General features: G+C 46.2%; 1 protein-coding gene, 1 long non-coding RNA gene and 1 pseudogene across 2 annotated transcripts; 1 reads left to right on the top strand and 2 right to left on the bottom strand.

Annotated features, from left to right (window-relative positions):
- Nucleotides 1-314: 314 nt before the first annotated feature.
- On the bottom strand, nucleotides 315-2,416 carry LOC129858356 (tetratricopeptide repeat protein 9C-like). The gene is made up of 4 exons (XM_055927522.1): nucleotides 2,272-2,416; nucleotides 1,549-1,898; nucleotides 1,213-1,395; nucleotides 315-963 (listed from the first exon to the last, which is right to left on the bottom strand). Exons 2-4 carry the CDS (start codon nucleotides 1,892-1,894, stop codon nucleotides 821-823), a joined length of 672 nt encoding a protein of 223 aa, XP_055783497.1. The 5' UTR covers nucleotides 1,895-1,898; nucleotides 2,272-2,416; the 3' UTR covers nucleotides 315-820.
- A 479-nt stretch (nucleotides 2,417-2,895) lies between these two features.
- LOC129858353 (transmembrane protein 179-like) lies at nucleotides 2,896-14,540 on the top strand (annotated as a pseudogene).
- Nucleotides 5,977-13,916, bottom strand: LOC129858354 (uncharacterized). Its single transcript, XR_008760013.1, has 2 exons — nucleotides 13,830-13,916; nucleotides 5,977-10,647 (listed from the first exon to the last, which is right to left on the bottom strand). It is a non-coding gene; the product is annotated as an uncharacterized LOC129858354 (long non-coding RNA).
- Nucleotides 14,541-18,590: the final 4,050 nt, after the last annotated feature.

The following is an 18,590-nucleotide window of genomic DNA, read 5'->3' as shown; positions in this document are numbered from 1 at the left end:
GACAAGATAAGTGCCTATGAACAGGGTATGGTTGTAAGTGCCAGGCGCACCGGTTTGTGTCAAGAACTGCAACGCTGCTGGGTTTTTCACGCTCAACAGTTTCCCGTGTGTATCAAGAATGGTCCGCCACGCAAAGGACATCCAGCCAACTTAACAACTGTGGGAAGCATTGGAGTCAACATGGGCCAGCATCCCTGTGGAATGCTTGACACCTTATAGAGTCCATGCCCCGACGAATTAAGGCTGTTCTGAGGGCAAAACTCAATATTAGGAAGGTGTTCCTAATGTTTGGTATATCGCTGTAGTAAAGGCTGTAATTTCAAAAAATATTTATTAAGTTTAATCAAAACATTTTGTACGCAAAAAGAAACACGACTGATTATGTGACCAGAAACAACCACTTTCAGAAGGCATAACAGGACTGAGTTTGAAAAGTGCACAAATAGTCTCTCTGTAGCTCCCTCGCTTTGACCTTCAACCCTTATGCTGAACCTCAAACAATTTAGCTCCATCTCCTTGTTGGTCATCAGGCACAAATATTCTCTATAGCATAACAGGCTCTTCAATAGGATCAGCCTGATCAAGGCTCTGCACAGAATCAATGATCTATAAAAAATGAATAATCTTGCCTCGTAAATAACTAGTCATTATGTGATCCATATTAGCAAACCTGCGCAGCACCTTACTCAGGCCGATTCCCTGAAATGTGCTGTAACTCTTCTCAGGTGTCCAGTCCAGGCTTGGTTCTTCTTTCTTCTCCAGTGCTCTTCTCAATCCTCAGTCAGGGTCAGAACAACAGAACATCCCTCCTGATGGGAACTTAATTCTGGGTGACACCTCCGCTGGCCCCCTCCCCGGCTCTCTGACTGGAGGAGAACATGCCCCGGTACAGAGCCTTCTCCTTCTGGTACTCCGTGCTCAGCCTCTCCTCCGCTCGCTGCAGGTGCCTCCTCACATTAGTGTCTGTCAAAGAGAGACAGTCACAAATACAGTGATTTCAATTTCAATCAACATTAGGGGAATGGGAATAGCATAGAGACACAATAATACAATATATTGTGTTCTACTTCATTCTGTTGGGGAATTGTACAGTATGCCTAGGTTTATAACATGCCCTCACAAATCATCAATAATCTGTTTTATTTAACTGAAAGGCTGTGGTAGGGACAGCAGGCCCTAAACAGGAAGATAGTAACCAAAAAGCTGAGCTACCATTGGGTTGTCCTTTGCTGGCCTGAGTGAGGTATTGCTTGGCGCTCTGTGAGTCTCCCAGCTCCAGAGTGGCCACTCCTGCTCTGTACAGGGCCTTGATGTCACCTGGCCGCAACTGCAACACCCGCAAGCTGTACTCCTGGACACGCGTGTAGTCGACACACTCCCTCTGCAGCAGACAGGCTGAGAGAGGGGGAGACCAAGTGACAGAAAAGAGAAGATAAAGGTAAGTCCAGAAAGAGGCGGATTGTGCATTATGCTTCGTATTATCCTCCTGTAAGTGGATAATTTGAAACAACTCATCTACTGCATGAAACATGTCAAGGCCTGTAATACCTGCTAAATTGTTGTAGCAGTCAATCTGTGTGTTCCTAAGTAGTTCTTCTTGTCCTGTGGTGAGTACAGGAGCCTCAGGACCAAACCCCTTCACTGCCGCAGTGACATCAGAGTCTAAACTACGCAGAATGAGCAACGAACGGTGGTAACGTCCAATTGCAGACCGAAGGTTTTTCTCTTTGTAGAATTTGTTCCCCTCCGTTTTTAAATGGACAGCATCTTGTAGCTGGGAGTCTATGTTGGCACCTGAGGGTCCAGGCTTGGTAGGCGTTCCTGAACAGCTTACCCCTGCAGCCCCGGCCCCCAGCTCCCTACTCTCATCTCCTGGTGTCTCTAGACTCGCCATGGAACTTGATGGCCGGTAGTGATGGGATAATAAGTACACGAGAAGACATGATATTAGATGACTGAACACATTGTATTACATTGGTGGTCCACACCAACACTAAATGTTAAGACAAAACTAGATATGATTAAAGAAATGAAGACGCTCTAAACCCGAAATCTGAGACCCCCCCATCACAATTGCTTTTAAAAGAAGAACTAGCTAGTCATTTCAACTCATTCACTAACTGTTATCTGGGTGTCCTACTAGGTCATTTATAAGCAAGCAAGAAAAAGGGTTTTACTGGTGCTAGCTCGCGCGTGAACAAGATGCAAAGTAACTGCAATTGACATGGCCATATGTTAACCGTTATAAATAAAAGTGTAATGGCCGCTTACCTTACAGTCTACTGATCTTTACACAAAATACAAATACTTGAACTTGCCCACCTACTGTAGCTAGTAAATAATGAACACGCAAACAACCACAACATTGGTAGAGGCAGGGACTTCCTGCTTTTTCTTCTTCTGTGGTGAGAGGAACCCAACCCATTTCACTGCAACGGAACTTATTTTTAGCTTAGCGCTACATACTTTAGCAACATGGACATGACTCTGTGACGCATTCATCAATGAAACAAAATGAATCACTCCTGAAAAATAAAATTGTGTTGTCTATGTTTATCACTTTGGTGAATTGATGAAGAGTGTTCGAAGGTTGTAGAGGTTTGTTTGGAACAAATGCAATAGTTCATAAATTGTGGATATCATAGGCTGCAGTATTTCTTATTTATAGGACAGCATTCAATAGTTCTAAGGAAAAAGTGCAAATGAGCCTTTTGCAATGGTCCATTGTTAGGGGAGTCGATGTGGTTAACGTTGTCCTACTGACCGACTTTAAATTACAGGAGTGTGGGGGTCGGCATTGTCACCCCTTTCGACCCCGCCCTACATTCTATCCCATGCATCTTATACTGTATAACAAAAAAAAATCATATTTCTCAAAAGGTCAAATAGGGTGGAGCAAGTGACTGGCCCAACCGCTAGGTTACCTGCCCCCCAAGCAAGCAAGGCTACCTGGATAATGACTGAATAAAAAATCACTCAATGACAATTTTGACAGCATTTCACTGCATATTTTATGCCTCCTTCAAAACAACTGGGAACTGTGAATTGGGAACTCGGACATCTCCGACTGGGAAAAATCGTTTGGACCGGTCATCCAACTCGGAATTCCAAGTTAGAAACTCGGGCATCTTTCTAGAGCTCCGACTTTCCGACCTGAAGATCACTAACATCATGATTTGACCTCGTTTTTTCCCACTTGTCTCGAAAGCACCAATATCTAGGCCAGTTGGCCAGTGCTCCGGTATGTGTTGATTGCTAGTGCGTCACTGGCACATTTGCTAGGGGAGAATTGTATAACGGAATGCCAGCAATCATGCAGGCTGTGCTTTAAATATCCGCTGATTTATTTGTAAGTTTGACAGATGGTGGTTTACTAATTCAAGATAACACCGAATAAACGGGTAGGCACTACCTGAAGATATCCTGTATTTAGTTCTGATTGATCTTTTGGACTATGGAACTTGATCGGCGACTGTTGGTGGCTCACTGCGCAACCCACACACCCTGTCAGTCCTGGCCGGGTTGATGGTGGTTGTCCCGCTTGCGCTCAACGGCTCAGTTTTCAAAGGGCGTTGTGCGCTTTTCACCATGGGCTCATGGAGGACAGAGAATTTAATCGAAATTACTGGGGAACCGGGTGAGATTTCACACTTGGTGGTGCAACAATGGGGCCCACCGGCTGCTTGCCAGTAAGCTACCTTTGTCGGGTTTTCACGGAGATGTACGGCGCAGTTCAGGGCTGGCGACATGACGAGTGAGTGCACTTTACATGGGCTTTGAAATAGTTAATCAATGGCGTATTATATTTATTATTATTTTTAAAAACAATTATACAAATGAAACATAAATTACATAAACAACCTGATAATAATAATCATGACCATTATGAAATATAAAATGGTGCAATGCATTCTATGTGTTATGGGCTAACTACTATTACATAGTTATAACAGTTTATGTCAAATGACAATGTTTCCACTTGTTCACTGTCACCTATGTTATTATTGTATTCCTTTTCCAGAACCTTGTTCTCCGCCTTCCTGACCCTGAGCCTGTGTCTGGAGGGGTCATTGTCACCCTCTCCCTTAGGCTGGCCTCCTGGTGCAACACTGTCACTGATGACAACATCAGACCCTACAGGTAATGTTTATACACTGAGGCCTACATATCAACAGGAAATACTTTAGGGTATTCCATGTCATTTGGTCAGGAACAACTCTGGTTGCTAGTACTGTGCATGGACCATCAGGAAAAACTCTGGTCCCTAGTACTGTGCATCGGCCATCAGGAAAAACTCTGGGCCCTACTACTGTGCATGGACCATCAAGGAAAAACTATGGGCCCTAGTACTGTGCATGGACCAACAAGGGAAAATTCTGGGCCCTAGTAGCATGCATGGACCATCAGGGAAAACTCTGGGCCCTAGTACTGTGTATTGACCGGTGTGTTGCATACATTGTAGTGAGTGTGAGGGTCAAGCTGCAGTGGTGTGGCTGTAGCGTTGTTAAGTATTGACAGTTTCCTGTCTCTCTGTCGTTGTGCAGCTGTGCAGAATCCCAGTCCGTCCCCATGTACCTGGATGTAGAGATGTCGTCCTTCTACACTGAGCTCACCCTGGCAGAGGTATGTAGTCCCCCATAGCTGGCCCATCTCATGCCAGTGGACATTCCCCACTCAAAATATAAATCTTCTGCATTGCCTTAACATCAGTGGTGGAAAAATTATCCAATTGTCATATTTGAGTAAAAGTAAAGATAACTTAATAGAAAATTACTCAAGTAAAAGTGAATGTGAAAGTCAGTAAAAGTCTAAAACTATTTGGTTTTAAATATACTTAAGTATCAAAAGTAAATGTAATTGAAAGTAAAAGTAATTCCTTATATTAAGCAAACCAGACATCACCATTTTCTTGCAGTTTTAATTGCCTGATAGCCAGGGGCACACTCCAACTCTCAGACATCATTTACAAACAAATCATTTGGGTTTAGTGAGTCCGCCAGATCAGAGGCAATAGGGATGACCAGGGATGTTCTCTTGATAAATGTGTGAATTTGACCATTATCCTGTCCTGCAATGCATTAAAAATGTAACGAGTACTAATGGCTGTCAGGGAAAATGTATGGAGTAAAAAGTACATTATTTTCTTTAGGAATGTAGTGAAGTAAAATTAAAAGTTGTCAAAAATATAAATAGTGAAGTACAGATACCCCAAAAAACTACTTAAATAGTACTTTAAAGTATTTTTACTGAAGTACTTTACACCACTGCTAAACACGAGTGAGTCAGAGTGTTCTTGTGATTCAGTTTCACTCTCTCTCTCCCACTCGGTGCTCTCTCTCCTCTCTCTCTATTTCTCCCCCCCCCCCCCCTCTCTTAATTCAATTCAATTCAAGGGGCTTTATTGGCATGGGAAACATATGTTAACATTGCCAAAGCAAGTGAAGTAGATAATATACAAAAGTGAAATAAACAATACAAATTAGCAGTAAACATTACACTCACTGAAGTTCCAAAAGAATAAAGACATTTCAAATGTCATATTATGTATATATACAGTGTTGTAACGGTGTATAAGTACAAAAGGGAAAATAAATAAACATAAATCTGGGTTGTATTTACAATGGTGTTTGTTCTTCACTGGTTGCCCTTTTGTGGCAACAGGTCACAAATATTGCTGCTGTGATGGACACTGTGGTATTTCACCCAGTAGATATGGGAGTTTATCAAAATCGGGTTTGTTTTCTAATTCTTTGTGGATCTGTGTAATCTGAGGGAAATATGTGTCTCTAATATGGTCATACATTTGGCAGGAGGTTTTGGAAGTGCAGCTCAGTTTCCACCTCATTTTATGGGCAGTGTGCACATAGCATGACTTCTCTTGAAAGCCAGGTCTGCCTTTGGCGGCCTTTCTCAATAGCAAGGCTATCCTCTCTCTCGCTCTCTCTCTCTCTCTCAATTCAATTCAATTCAATTCAATTCAATTCAAGGTGCTTTATTGGCATGGGAAACATATGTTTACAGCAAGTGAAATGGATAAACAAAGTATTTATTTAGCCTTTATTTAACTGGGAAAGTCAGTTAAGAACAAATTCTTATTTACAATGACGGCCCACCAAAAGGCAAAAGGCCTCAGACCTTAAAAAAAAAAAAAAAGTTGTCTAAAAAGGCTTGAATTTTTGTTGCCTAATTCTTTTTTGGTAGGTTTCTACACTACTTTCCTTCCATCTATAGCATTTCTTAATATTGTGTAGTTCCTTTAGCATTGATGTCTCATGATTGTCACGATCGTCATAATGATTGGACCAAGTCGCAGCGTGCGTAGAATTCCACATGTTAAATAAACATGAAACTCACCAAACAAAACAGAAGAGAAACGAAACGTGACGTTCTGGACTGCTCACAGGCAGCTACACAAAAACATAGTCAAGATCCCACAAAGCACAATGGCTGCCTAAATATGATCCCCAATCAGAGACAACGATAAACAGCTGCCTCTGATTGGGAACCATACCAGGCCAACATAGATCATTATTCACCTAGATAACCCACCCTAGTCACTGTCACGCCCAAACCAACATAGAGAATAAGCAGCTCTCTATGGTCAGGGCGTGACAATGATTGAGTATTGGTCTGTTCAGGAAGACTGTGATTTGCTGTGATCTGATAGGGGTGTTAGTGGGCTGACTGTGAACGCTCTGAGAGACTCTGGGTTGAGGTGATAAAGTAATCTACAGTACTACTGTCAATGGGTGAGCTATAGGTGTACCTGCCATAGGAGTCCCCTCGAAGCCTACCATTGACTATGTACAGACCCAGCGTGCGACAGAGCGGCAGGAGTTGTAACCCATTTTTGTTGGTTGTTTTGTCATAATTGTGTCTAGGGGGACATATGGGGGAGGGAATGCTGTCACCTCCAGGTAGGTGTTTGTTCCCATGTGTGCTGAGGGTGTCAGGTTCTTGTCCAGTTATGGTATTTAGGTTGCCACAGACTAATGCATGTCCCCTGGCCTGGAAATTGTTGATCTCCCCCTCTAGAAAGAAGAATCTGTCATTGTTAAAGTATGGGGATTCTATTGAGGGGATATATGGTAGGTAGCACACGTGAGGAAATTTTTCTCTGTTGAGATCATTTCCTTATTCATTTCTAGCCAAATGTAAAATGTTCCTGTTTTGACATATTTAATAGAGTGGGTTAGGTCTGCTCTATACCAAATTAGCATACCCCCTGAGTCTCTTCCCTGTTTCACACCTGGTAGTTTGGTGGATGGGACTACCAGCTCTCTGTAATCTAGAGGGCAACCAGTGGGTCTTTCTCCTTTATACCATGTTTCTTGTAGGATGACAATGTCTGTATTTCCAATTTCTTTGATGAAGTCTGTGTTCCTGCTCTTTAGGCCAAAGGCAGATGACCGCAGACCTTGTATATTCCAGGATGAGATCGTAAGAGCTTTGTGTTCCATAGTGTCTAGTGTTGTTTTTGTGTGGTTTATGCCCGGACCATCACAGTAGGTGTGAGCAGAGCATGTTGAGCATCTGATACATAACTCTTAGGTCACAGGATGGGGCTTGGGGGGTGCAGTAGTGGGGATTGGGCCTGTTGCTATGCTCATGGCCTGGGCATATGTGCAGCTGTCATGCTGAGGTCCTTGCTGCAGGGGCGGGGGACATGAGGGGCAGAAGGGGCATAGGTCTGATCTGGGAGGGCCTATATAGCGTGTGGCCGGGGTTTGTTTGGGGTGGTCTCAGCTGGTCGGGGTGTGGTTGGTGAAGCTGTGGTCTGGGTGCAGGTCCTCTTGGCGTGCTTTCTCTCGGTGCAGGTCCTTCGGGAGGGGGTCTTGCAGGTCTGGGAAGGTGTCTCACTGGTCTGGGCGGGGTGTCCGTTGCTCTGTTGCTCCTGTGTGAGGTGCTGGGGCTGTGGTTGAGGGTGACGTCCTTTAGGGTCCTGACAAAAGTTGGGAGGCCGTTCAAGGCCAGGGTGGAGTGGTGGACCAGGTAGACATTAGGTTTTGAGGCACAGTCCCAGGAAATTCTTGCACTCACCCGCTGTATAGTGGCAAGGTGAATGTATTTTCAAATCAAATCAAACTTTATTTGTCACCTGCGCCGAATACAAGTGTAGACCTTACTGTGAAATGCTTACTTACAAGCCCTTAACCAACAGTGCAGTTCAAGAAGAGTTAAGAAAATATTTGACAAATAAACGAAAGAAAAAAAATAATACAAAGTAACCTAATAACACAATAACAACGAGGCGATATACAGGGGGTACCGGTACCGAGTCAGTGTGGAGGCTATATACAGGGGGTACCGGTACCGAGTCAGTGTGGAGGCTATATACAGGGGGTACCGGTACCGAGTCAGTGTGGAGGCTATATACAGGGGGTACCGGTACCGAGTCAGTGTGGAGGCTATATACAGGGGGTATCGGTACCCGAGTCAGTGTGGAGGCTATATACAGAGGGTACCGGTACAGAGTCAGTGTGGAGACTATATACAGGGGGTACCGATACCGAGTCAGTGTGGAGGCTATATACAGGGGGTATCGGTACCCGAGTCAGTGTGGAGACTATATACAGGGGTACCGGTACCGAGTCAGTGTGTGGAGGTACATGTTAGAGGTAATTTGTACATGTAGGTAGGGGTTAAGGGACTATGCATAGATAATAAACAGCGAGTAGCAGCAGTGTACAAAACAAATGGAGGGGGGGGGGGTCAATGTAATAGTTCGGTGGCCATTTTATTAATTGTTCAGCAGTCTTATGGCTTGGCGGTAGAAGCTGTTAAGGAGCTGTTTGGTCCTAGACTTGGCGCTCCGGTACCGCTTGCCGTGCGGTAGCAGAGAAAACAGTCTATGACTGTTTGACTGGGTGACTGGAGTCTCTGACAATTTTATGGGCTTTCCTCTGACACGCCTATTATATAGGTCCTGGATGGCAGGAAGCTTGGCCCCAGTGATGTACTGGGCCGTACGCACTACCCTCTGTAGCGCCTTACGTCAGATGCCGAGCAGTTGCCATACCAGGCGGTGATGCAACCGGTCAGGATGCTCTCGATGGTGCAGCTGTATAACTTTTTGAGGATCTGGGGACCCATGCCAAATCTTTTAATTCTCCTGAGGGGGAAAAGGTTTTGTCGTGCCCTCTTCATGACTGTCTTGGTGTGTTTGGACCATAATAGATCGTTGGTGATTTGGACACCAAGGAACTTGAAACTCTCGACCCGCTCCACTACAGCCCCGTTGATGTTAATGGGGGCCTGTTCGGCCCGCCTTTTCCTATAGTCCACGATCAGGTCCTTTGTCTTGCTCACATTGAGGGAGAGGTTGTTGTCCTGGCACCACACTGCCAGTTCTCTGACCTCCTCCCTATAGGCTGTCTCATCGTTGTCAGTTGTCAGTGATCAGGCCTACCACTGTTGTGTTGTCAGCAAACTTAGTGATGGTGTTGGAGTGACGTTTGACCACGCAGTCGTGGATGAACAGGGAGTAAAGGAGGGGACTAAGTACACACCCCTGAGGGGCCCCAGTGTTGAGGATCAGTGTGACAGACGATTCGTTGCCTACCCTTGCCACCTGGGGGTGGTAGCAGGGTGGAGAAAACCCCTTGTGTGTTGGGGAATGTAGAATCATTTTTTTTTCACCCTTTCCTGCTGGGCCCTCAGGTCGTTTGTGCCCGTGTGAATTATAATGTGGCTGGGGGACCCTAGTCTGTCCTCTGACAACAGCTCTAAGGCGTGCCTAGTGTTTGGCACATGAGTTTAGCCACTTTGAGTTTGGGAAAAAGTTTATTCTCTTGAATATATTTGCCATTTGAGTCAATGAGGAGCACAATTTCTGGCTTTTGTTTGTCCTCAGTGGATGTGTAGAGGTTGGCAGGAGAGCTATCAGGGGAGCTGACAGGGGGGCTGTTAGGAGGGGGTGGGGTCTGTTGGGTTGGTGCGTCCTGTGTTGTCTGTCCCTGTTTAGTGTTGAGGTTGTGGTCCGGGTCTGAGTTGGGCTGTTCTGCTGGTTTCTCTGGGGGAGTGTCCTGCTCTCTGTCACACTTCAGCTTTCTCACCTCCTCTTTCAGTGCTGTTAGCTGTACCATGTCTCCACCTTCCGCCCTCCTGATCTTGTCGGAATGGGGGAGTCGTCACAGAGAGACAGCTTTTCCTGCTGTGCTCTCTCTTTGATCCCGTAAAAGTCCTGCTGGAACTGCATGAGGATTCCCTGCACCATTACTGTCCCAGACTTGTACACGTTGACAGAGGTTGTTTTAATTTCCTCAATGTCAAGTATTCTCTCTCTCCCTCTCTGTACTCTCTCTATTTCCCCCTACCCCTTCCTCGTGCTCCTTCTCTCTCTCCCTCTCTGTTCTCTCTCTCCTCTCTCTATTTCCCCCTACCCCTTCCTCGTGCTCCTTCTCTCTCTCCCTCTCTGTTCTCTCTCTCCTCTCTCTATTTCCCCCTACCCCTTCCTCGTGCTCCTTCTCTCTCTCCCTCTCTGTACTCTCTCTCCTCTCTCTATTTCCCCCTACCCCTTCCTCGTGCTCCTTCTCTCTCTCTCTCTCTAATAATACTAATCATATATACTTATAATAATGTTTCTCTTTCTCTCCAGGTCGCTCTGTGGAATGTGACAGCACTGTGGTTGACTCACTCCATCCTGTCCTTCTGTAACGGCGATCCTCCTCCTCTCCATCTTCGGAAAAGGAGGAGTATTGAGGGAACCAAGGCGCAGCGAAGTTTGAACACATATTTATTAAACAAGACGAAAAACGAACACGAACTACACTTGAAATGATACAAAATAACAAACGACGTAGACTGACCTAAACATGAGAACTTACATAGACACGAAGAACGCACGAATAGGAAACAGACTACATAAACCGAACAAACCGTATACAGTTCCGTATGGTGCAAACATAACACAAACACGGAAGACAATCACCCACAACGAACACTGTGACAACGCCTACCTAAATATGACTCTTAATTAGAGGAACGCCAAACACCTGCCTCTAATTAAGAGCCATACCAGGCAACCCAAAACCAACACAGAAACAGAAAACATAGAATGCCCACCCAACCTCACGTCCTGACCAACTAACACACATAACAACTAACATAAATAGGTCAGGAACGTGACATTACCCCCCCCATAAGGTGCGAACTCCGGGCGCACCAGCATAAAGTCTAGGGGAGGGTCTGGGTGGGCATCTAACCACGGTGGTGGCTCAGGCTCCGGGCGAGGTCCCCACCCCACCATAATCCATCCTAGCTTCCTCCCTCTAAGAATGTCCACCCTCCTTTTACTCCCACAAAATCCTCTTAATAACATCACTGATAGGGACAGCACCGGGACAGAGAGATAGATCAAGACAGAGGGATAGATAAGAATATAGAGGTAGATCAAGATAGAGAGGGAGATAATAATAGAGGGGCAACTCCGGACTGAGAGGCAGCTCCGGACAGAGAGACAGCTCTGGACTGATGGGCAGTTCTGGGTATCTAGCCGTTTAAGGCTGAAGGGCAGCTCATGGCTGACTGACGAATCTGGACGCTCATGGCTGACTGACGAATCTGGACGCTCATGGCGGGCTGACGGCTCTCGACGCTCATGGCGGGCTGACGGCTCTCGACGCTCATGGCGGGCTGACGGCTCTCGACGCTCATGGCGGGCTGGCGGCTCTCGACGCTCATGGCGGGCTGACGGCTCTCGACGCTCATGGCGGGCTGACGGCTCTCGACGCTCATGGCGGGCTGACGGCTCTCGACGCTCATGGCGGGCTGACGGCTCTCGACGCTCATGGCGGGCTGACGGCTCTGGCTGCTCATGGCTCGCTGGCGGCTCTGGCTGCTCATGGCTCGCTGGCGGCTCTGGCAGATCCTGTCTGGTTGGCGGCTCTGGCAGATCCTGTCTGGTTGGCGGCTCTGGCAGATCCTGTCTGGTTGGCGGCTCTGGCAGATCCTGTCTGGTTGGCGGCTCTGGCAGATCCTGTCTGGCGGGTGGCTCTAGCGGCTCCTGTCTGGCGGACGGCTCTGTAGGCTCATGGCAGACGGGCGGCTTTGCAGGCTCATGGCAGACGGGCGGCTTTGCAGGCTCATGGCAGACGGATGGCTCAGACGGCGCTGGGGAGACGGATGGCTCAGATGGCGCTGGGGAGACGGATGGCTCAGATGGCGCTGGGGAGACGGATGGCTCAGATGGCGCTGGGGAGACGGATGGCTCAGATGACGCTGGGGAGACGGATGGCTCTGGCCGGATACGGCGCACTGTAGACCTGGTGCGTGGTGCCGGAACTGGAGGCACCGGGCTAAGGATAAGCACCTTCCTACTAGTGCGGGGAGCAGGGACAGGGCACACTGTACTCTCAAAGCCTACTCTATCCCTGATGCGAGGTACCGGCACTGGTGACACCGGGCTGAGGACAAGCACATCAGGATTAGTAGGGGGAGAAGATACAGTGTGTTCAGGGCTCTGGAGACGCACAGGAGGCTTAGTGCGTGGTGCCGGAACTGGAGGCACCGAACTGGATACACGCACTACAGAGAGAGTGCGTGGAGGAGGAACTGGGCTCAGGAGACGCACTGATAGCCTAGTGCGTAGTGTAGGCACTGTAGGTACTAGGCTGGGGCGGGGAGGTGGCGCCGGAAATACCGGACCGTGGAGGCGTACTGGCACTCTTGAGCATTGAGCCTGCCCAACCTTACCTGGTTGAATACTCCCGGTTGCCCGACCAGTGCGAGGAGGTGGAATAACCCGCACCGGGCTATGTAGGCGAACCGGGGAAACCATGCGTAAGGCAGGTGCCATGTATGCCGGCCCGAGGAGACGCACTGGAGACCAGACGCGTTGAGCCGGCCTCATGACACCTGGCTCAATACCCAATCTAGCCCTACCAGTGCGGGGAGGTGGAATAACCCGCACTGGGCTATGCACTCGTACAGGAGACACCGTGCGCTCTACTGCGTAACACGGCGCCTGCCCGTACTCCCGCTCTCCACGGTAAGCCTGGGAAGTGGGCGCAGGTCTCCTACCTGCCCTTGGCCCACTACCTCCTAGCCCCCCCCCAAGAAATTTTTGGGAATTACTTACGGGCTTTTTGGGCTTCCGTGCCAGACGCGTTCCCAGTGCCTCCAGTTGTTCCCATGGCTTTTCGGGCTTCCAGCCACGTCTCCTTGCTGCCTCCTTAAACCACCGCTCCTGGGCTTTAGCTGCCTCCCTCTCTTCCTGAGAGTGGCGATTCTCTCCTGCCTTAGCCCAGGGACCTTCTCCATTCGATATCTGCTCCCAAGTCCAGAAATCCTTGTTTTCCTGTCCCCTACTCCGTTGACTCCGCTGCTTGGCTCTGGTATGGTGGGTGATTCTGTAACGGCGATCCTCCTCCTCTCCATCTTCGGAAAAGGAGGAGTATTGAGGGAACCAAGGCGCAGCGAAGTTTGAACACATATTTATTAAACAAGACGAAAAACGAACACGAACTACACTTGAAATGATACAAAATAACAAACGACGTAGACTGACCTAAACATGAGAACTTACATAGACACGAAGAACGCACGAATAGGAAACAGACTACATAAACCGAACAAACCGTATACAGTTCCGTATGGTGCAAACATAACACAAACACGGAAGACAATCACCCACAACGAACACTGTGACAACGCCTACCTAAATATGACTCTTAATTAGAGGAACGCCAAACACCTGCCTCTAATTAAGAGCCATACCAGGCAACCCAAAACCAACACAGAAACAGAAAACATAGAATGCCCACCCAACCTCACGTCCTGACCAACTAACACACATAACAACTAACATAAATAGGTCAGGAACGTGACACCTTCATGCGTCTCTACCACTCCCACAGCCACCACATCAATGGGCCCTGCCTGCCCAGGAGAAGGAGCCCCTAACCCTCACACCCACCATCAACCAGAGCTATTAGCATCTTTATCTAACGCTGGCCTTAACCCCAATGAAACCCCATGCAGCTATCCCATCAACACCCAGTGGTTTTATTTTACCCTAACCCTAATCACCTTTCTTCTGCTAAACCTCATCACCACCACCATTCACCACATATGTAACACATTCGCCTCTTATGTAACAAGGTTCAACCTCCAACCTCACATTATGCCACTTGGTAAATTGTTTTTTTCAATCAAAAGGGATTAACTGAGTGTAACCAAAAAAGGAAGAATAAATTAAGCAGTGTTATGGCATTTTTTAAATCAAATGTTTAACTGGTACCAACTACCATCTCATCCTAGAGTTATATATATGGTTGATGTTAAGATGTGTCTGTTACTTGAACTCTGTGAAGCATTGATTTGGGCTGCAATTTTCCTTATTGACTGACCCTCATGTCTTAAAGTAATGATGGACTGTCGTTTGTCTTTGCTTATTTGAGCTGTTTGATTTGTTTAACACTTTTTTGGTTAATACATGATTCCATATGTGTTATTTCATAGCTTTGATGTCTTCACTATTATTCGACAATGTAGAAAAAAGTTAAAATAAAGAGAACGCTTGAATGAGTAGGTGGGCCAAACTTTGTACTGGTACTGTATGTCATTTATATCCAACAGTTCCAAAGTTGGCAAATGTACCATTTGTATGTTAGCGCTCAAGGAAAAAGTAATTTGTATTTGTGAAAGAGAGCCACTATATTCAGACAGGCTCACTATGTGAGCAAGACACATGAATGTTCTATTGTGTCGCAGAATCACTCTCTTCCTCAAGTGAAGGTTGTTGTATGATGCTATATGTGTAGATGCAGCTGCTTTCAAGGCATTTGAGAATATAGAATTTTGATGATAGTGTCATCAAGTGTAGTGTTTAGTGTGAACTGGGCTGAGCCAAGAAGGTTTAGAGATAGAGAATAGAGGAATGTCCAATACTTGTTGGAAAAACAAGTCTTGACCTTCAAACTCTGTACCCTGACCTTAGTAGTTGTGGTGACACACAGAATGCGGAGCAGAAAAACAGAAGAGAGATAGGATGTCTATAATCTTTTGCATTTTGTAGTATTTGTAACGGCTGTCCTCGCTGACAGAAGGAGAGGACCAAAACGCAGAGTGGTTAGTGTTCATTATTTAATGAAAGTCAACAAAACACTTCAAAATACAAAACAACCAACAAACGTGACAAAACCGAAACAGTCCTGTGTGGCACAAACACTGACACAGGAACAAACACCCACAAAACACACGTGAAACCCCGGCTGCCTTAGTATGATTCTCAATCAGGGACAACGATTGACAGCTGCCTCTGATTGAGAATCATACCAGGCCGAACACAAAATCCCAACATAGAAAATCACACATAGACAAACCCACCCAACTCACGCCCTGACCAACTAAATAAATAAATACAAGACAAAAGAAAACAGGTCAGGAACGTGACAGTATTACTGTCAATAATGATTTGTTTTTGTTTTTTACTGGTTCTTTATATTCATATTTTTATTCATCATCCTCATTGTGAAAATCAATAAACATCTTCCTATAAAAATTTGTAATTTCCTTGTAATTTTTTGGGTGGAAAAATAGCTTAACATTTTGGGTATCGAGTAGTTACTGCATGTTTATAAGTAGTTGACATCTATCTGGGCATGGAACTACTGTTTTCTCTGCGGTGCTGATTTCAGATATTTGAGAAACAGACGCCTCACAAGTCCTCAACTGGCAGCTTCATTAAATAGTACCCGCAAAACACCAGTCTCAACGTCAACAGTGAAGAGGCGCGACTCTGGAATGCTGGCCTTCTTGGCAGAGTTGCAAAGAAAAAGCCATATCTCAGACTGGCCACTAAAAAGAAAAGATTAAGATGGGCAAAATAACACAGACACTGGACAGAGGAACTCTGCCTAGAAGGCCAGCATCCTGGAGTCGCCTCTTCACTGTTGACATTGAGACTGGTGTTTTGCGGGTACTATTTAATTAAGCTGCCAGTTGAGGACTTGTGAGGCGTCTGTTTCTCAAATTAGACACTTTAATGTACTTGTCCTCTTGCTCAGTTGTGCACCAGGGCCTCCCACTCCTCTTTCCATTCCGGTTAGAGCCAGTTTGCACTGTTCTGTGAAGGGAGTAGTACACAGCGTTGTACGAGATCTTCAGTTTCTTGGAAATTTCTCGCATGGAACAGCCTTCATTTCACAGAACAAGAATAGACTGACGAGTTTCAGAAGAAAGTTCTTTGTTTCTGGCCATTTTGAGCCTGTAATCGAATCCACAAATGCTGATGCTGTCACGTTCTCCCTCTCCGGCCTCTAGGTCACCAGGCTGCTCATTATGGTGCACACTTGTCACCATCATTACGCACATAAGACTCACCTGGACTCCATCACCTCCCTGATTACCTTCCCTATATATGTCACTCCCTTTGGTTCCTTCCCCAGGTGTTAATGTTTCTGTTCCAGTGTCATGTCTGTGCGTTGTTTGTGTTTCTTGTTTTGTATTTAGTTGCGTTTATTTATTAAAATACTCACTCCCTGAACTTGTTTCCCGGCTTTCAGCGCACTCGTTACAATGCTCCAGATACTCAACTAGTCTAAAGAAGGCCAGTTTTATTGCTTTTTTAATCAACACAACAATTTTCAGCTGTGCTACCATAATTGCAAAAGGCTTTTCCCCAATGATCAATTAGCCTTTTAAAATGATCAACTTGGATTAGCTAACACAACGTGTCATTGGAACACAGGAGTGATGGTTGTTGATAATGGGCCTCTGTACACCTATGTAGATATTCCATAAAAAAATCTGCCGTTTCCAGCTACAATAGTCATTTACAACATTAACAATGTTGACACTGTATTTCTGATCAATTTGATGTTATTCTAATGGACAAAAATTAGCTTTTCTTTCAGAAACAAGGACATTTCTAAGTGACCCCAAACTTTTGAACGGTAGTGTATATCACCGATGGACATCTCGTATCAAGACACAAGTACTTTGGTTGTTGGACAGTCTAAAGACCATGCAGGATCAGCTGTGGAGGACAGTCTCTCCATGGTGACCCAGCAGCACTGAACCCAGCCTCAGTCTGGGATCTGTCTCAGTGACCATATAAAATAGTTTAGACAACCTTTCTCTGCCTCTCCACCTCTCATCCTCTTGCCTACCCCCCTCAAGCAAAAAGTATGAATTTGAGTTCTCTGTAAAGACAAAGTATTTTTCTTCTTGTTCTCCAGCCCAACGTCCAACCCCTCAGCTCAGTGCCAGTGCCAGAGGCTGCTGTGCTTCGGTGGTTTCAGGCGCAGGGCGGTAGTGGTGTTCTACTACACAGAGGAGTGGAAGAGGCGTCTGCAGGAGCAACAGGAGGAGGAGGGGGACGAGATCCCCGAAACAGATTTCCACAAGGTCAAAGGTCAGAGAAATGCAATACAGAAGATAACCAATAAGCAATGACCTTTTATAGGATAATTTCGTAAGCATTCACACAATTCAAAAATGTCTACTGATAGAGTAGCAGCATATCAATCTTTGAGTTGTTCTGAGTTGCATAATTTGCACACAGTTTCAGTTTAATGGAGTAACATTCTATTCACACCTATAAATTGAAAGGAGAACCTAACTGAAGGTATGGTTGTTTTTTGTGCTGTGTTGATGTCCTCTCCTCTCCGCACCCATCTCTCCTCTTCTCTCCTTTCCTCTCCAGTGAGGGGGGGGGGGGTGGACTTGAGTGCCACTATGACTGTGTAATTATTCCTTAATATGTTTGGTCTGGTAGTATGTCACGCCTTGGGGTTCCTGTGGTTACAGCAATAGCGTTACTGATTTTGGTTTGTTTGTCTGTTGGTTGGGACTGCACTTGGTTCAAGCGGGAGCAGCCATACCCGTATGGCCATCAGAAGTACTGGGGACCAGGTTGGTCATGGCTCACATCAACACCATCATCTCAGAAACACTAGACCCACTCCAATTTGCATACCGCCGCAACAGATCCACAGATGATGCAATCTCTATTGCACTCCACACTGCCCTTTCCCACCTGGACAAAAGGAACACCTATGTGAGAATGCTATTCGTTGACTACAGCTCAGCGTTCAACACCATAGTGCCCTCAAAGCTCATCAGGAAGCTAAGGACCCTGGGACTAAACACCTCCCTCTACAACTGGATCCTGGACTTCCTGACGGGCCACCCCCAGGTGGTAAGGCTAGGTAACAACACATCCGCCACACTGATCCTCAACACAGGGGCCCCTCAGTGGTGCGTCCTCAGCCCTCTCCTGTACCCCCTGTTCACTCATGACTGCACGGCCAGGCACGACTCTGTCATGACGTTGGCAGTGGGGGTAGGTTTATGACAGTCATAAATACCTCTTTCCCCCCTTTTCCTTCTCCCTACTATAACTGATGTGACATAAGAAAACCCCTTGGTTAACATAGAGGTTCTGGGAACATCAGAAGTGGGGGGAAATGAACTATATTCTGGTAATCCGACCAACTGAACATATGCGGTGGTACTTAAGGTATATTATGTCAGTTCGGTTGCCCTCTGACACATTCTCATCAATGATAGAATGACAAACTCTACTGTGGAAAGTCTAAACGTCAGAGGTATCGGATTCACATGGAATTGTTGTTTAATTCAAATGT

The sequence above is a fragment of the Salvelinus fontinalis genome, chromosome 6, assembly GCF_029448725.1.
Source record: "Salvelinus fontinalis isolate EN_2023a chromosome 6, ASM2944872v1, whole genome shotgun sequence".
Taxonomy (NCBI): Eukaryota; Metazoa; Chordata; class Actinopteri; order Salmoniformes; family Salmonidae; genus Salvelinus; species Salvelinus fontinalis.
Note: the sequence above shows the minus strand (reverse complement) of the source record. Positions and strands in the feature narration are given on the sequence as shown.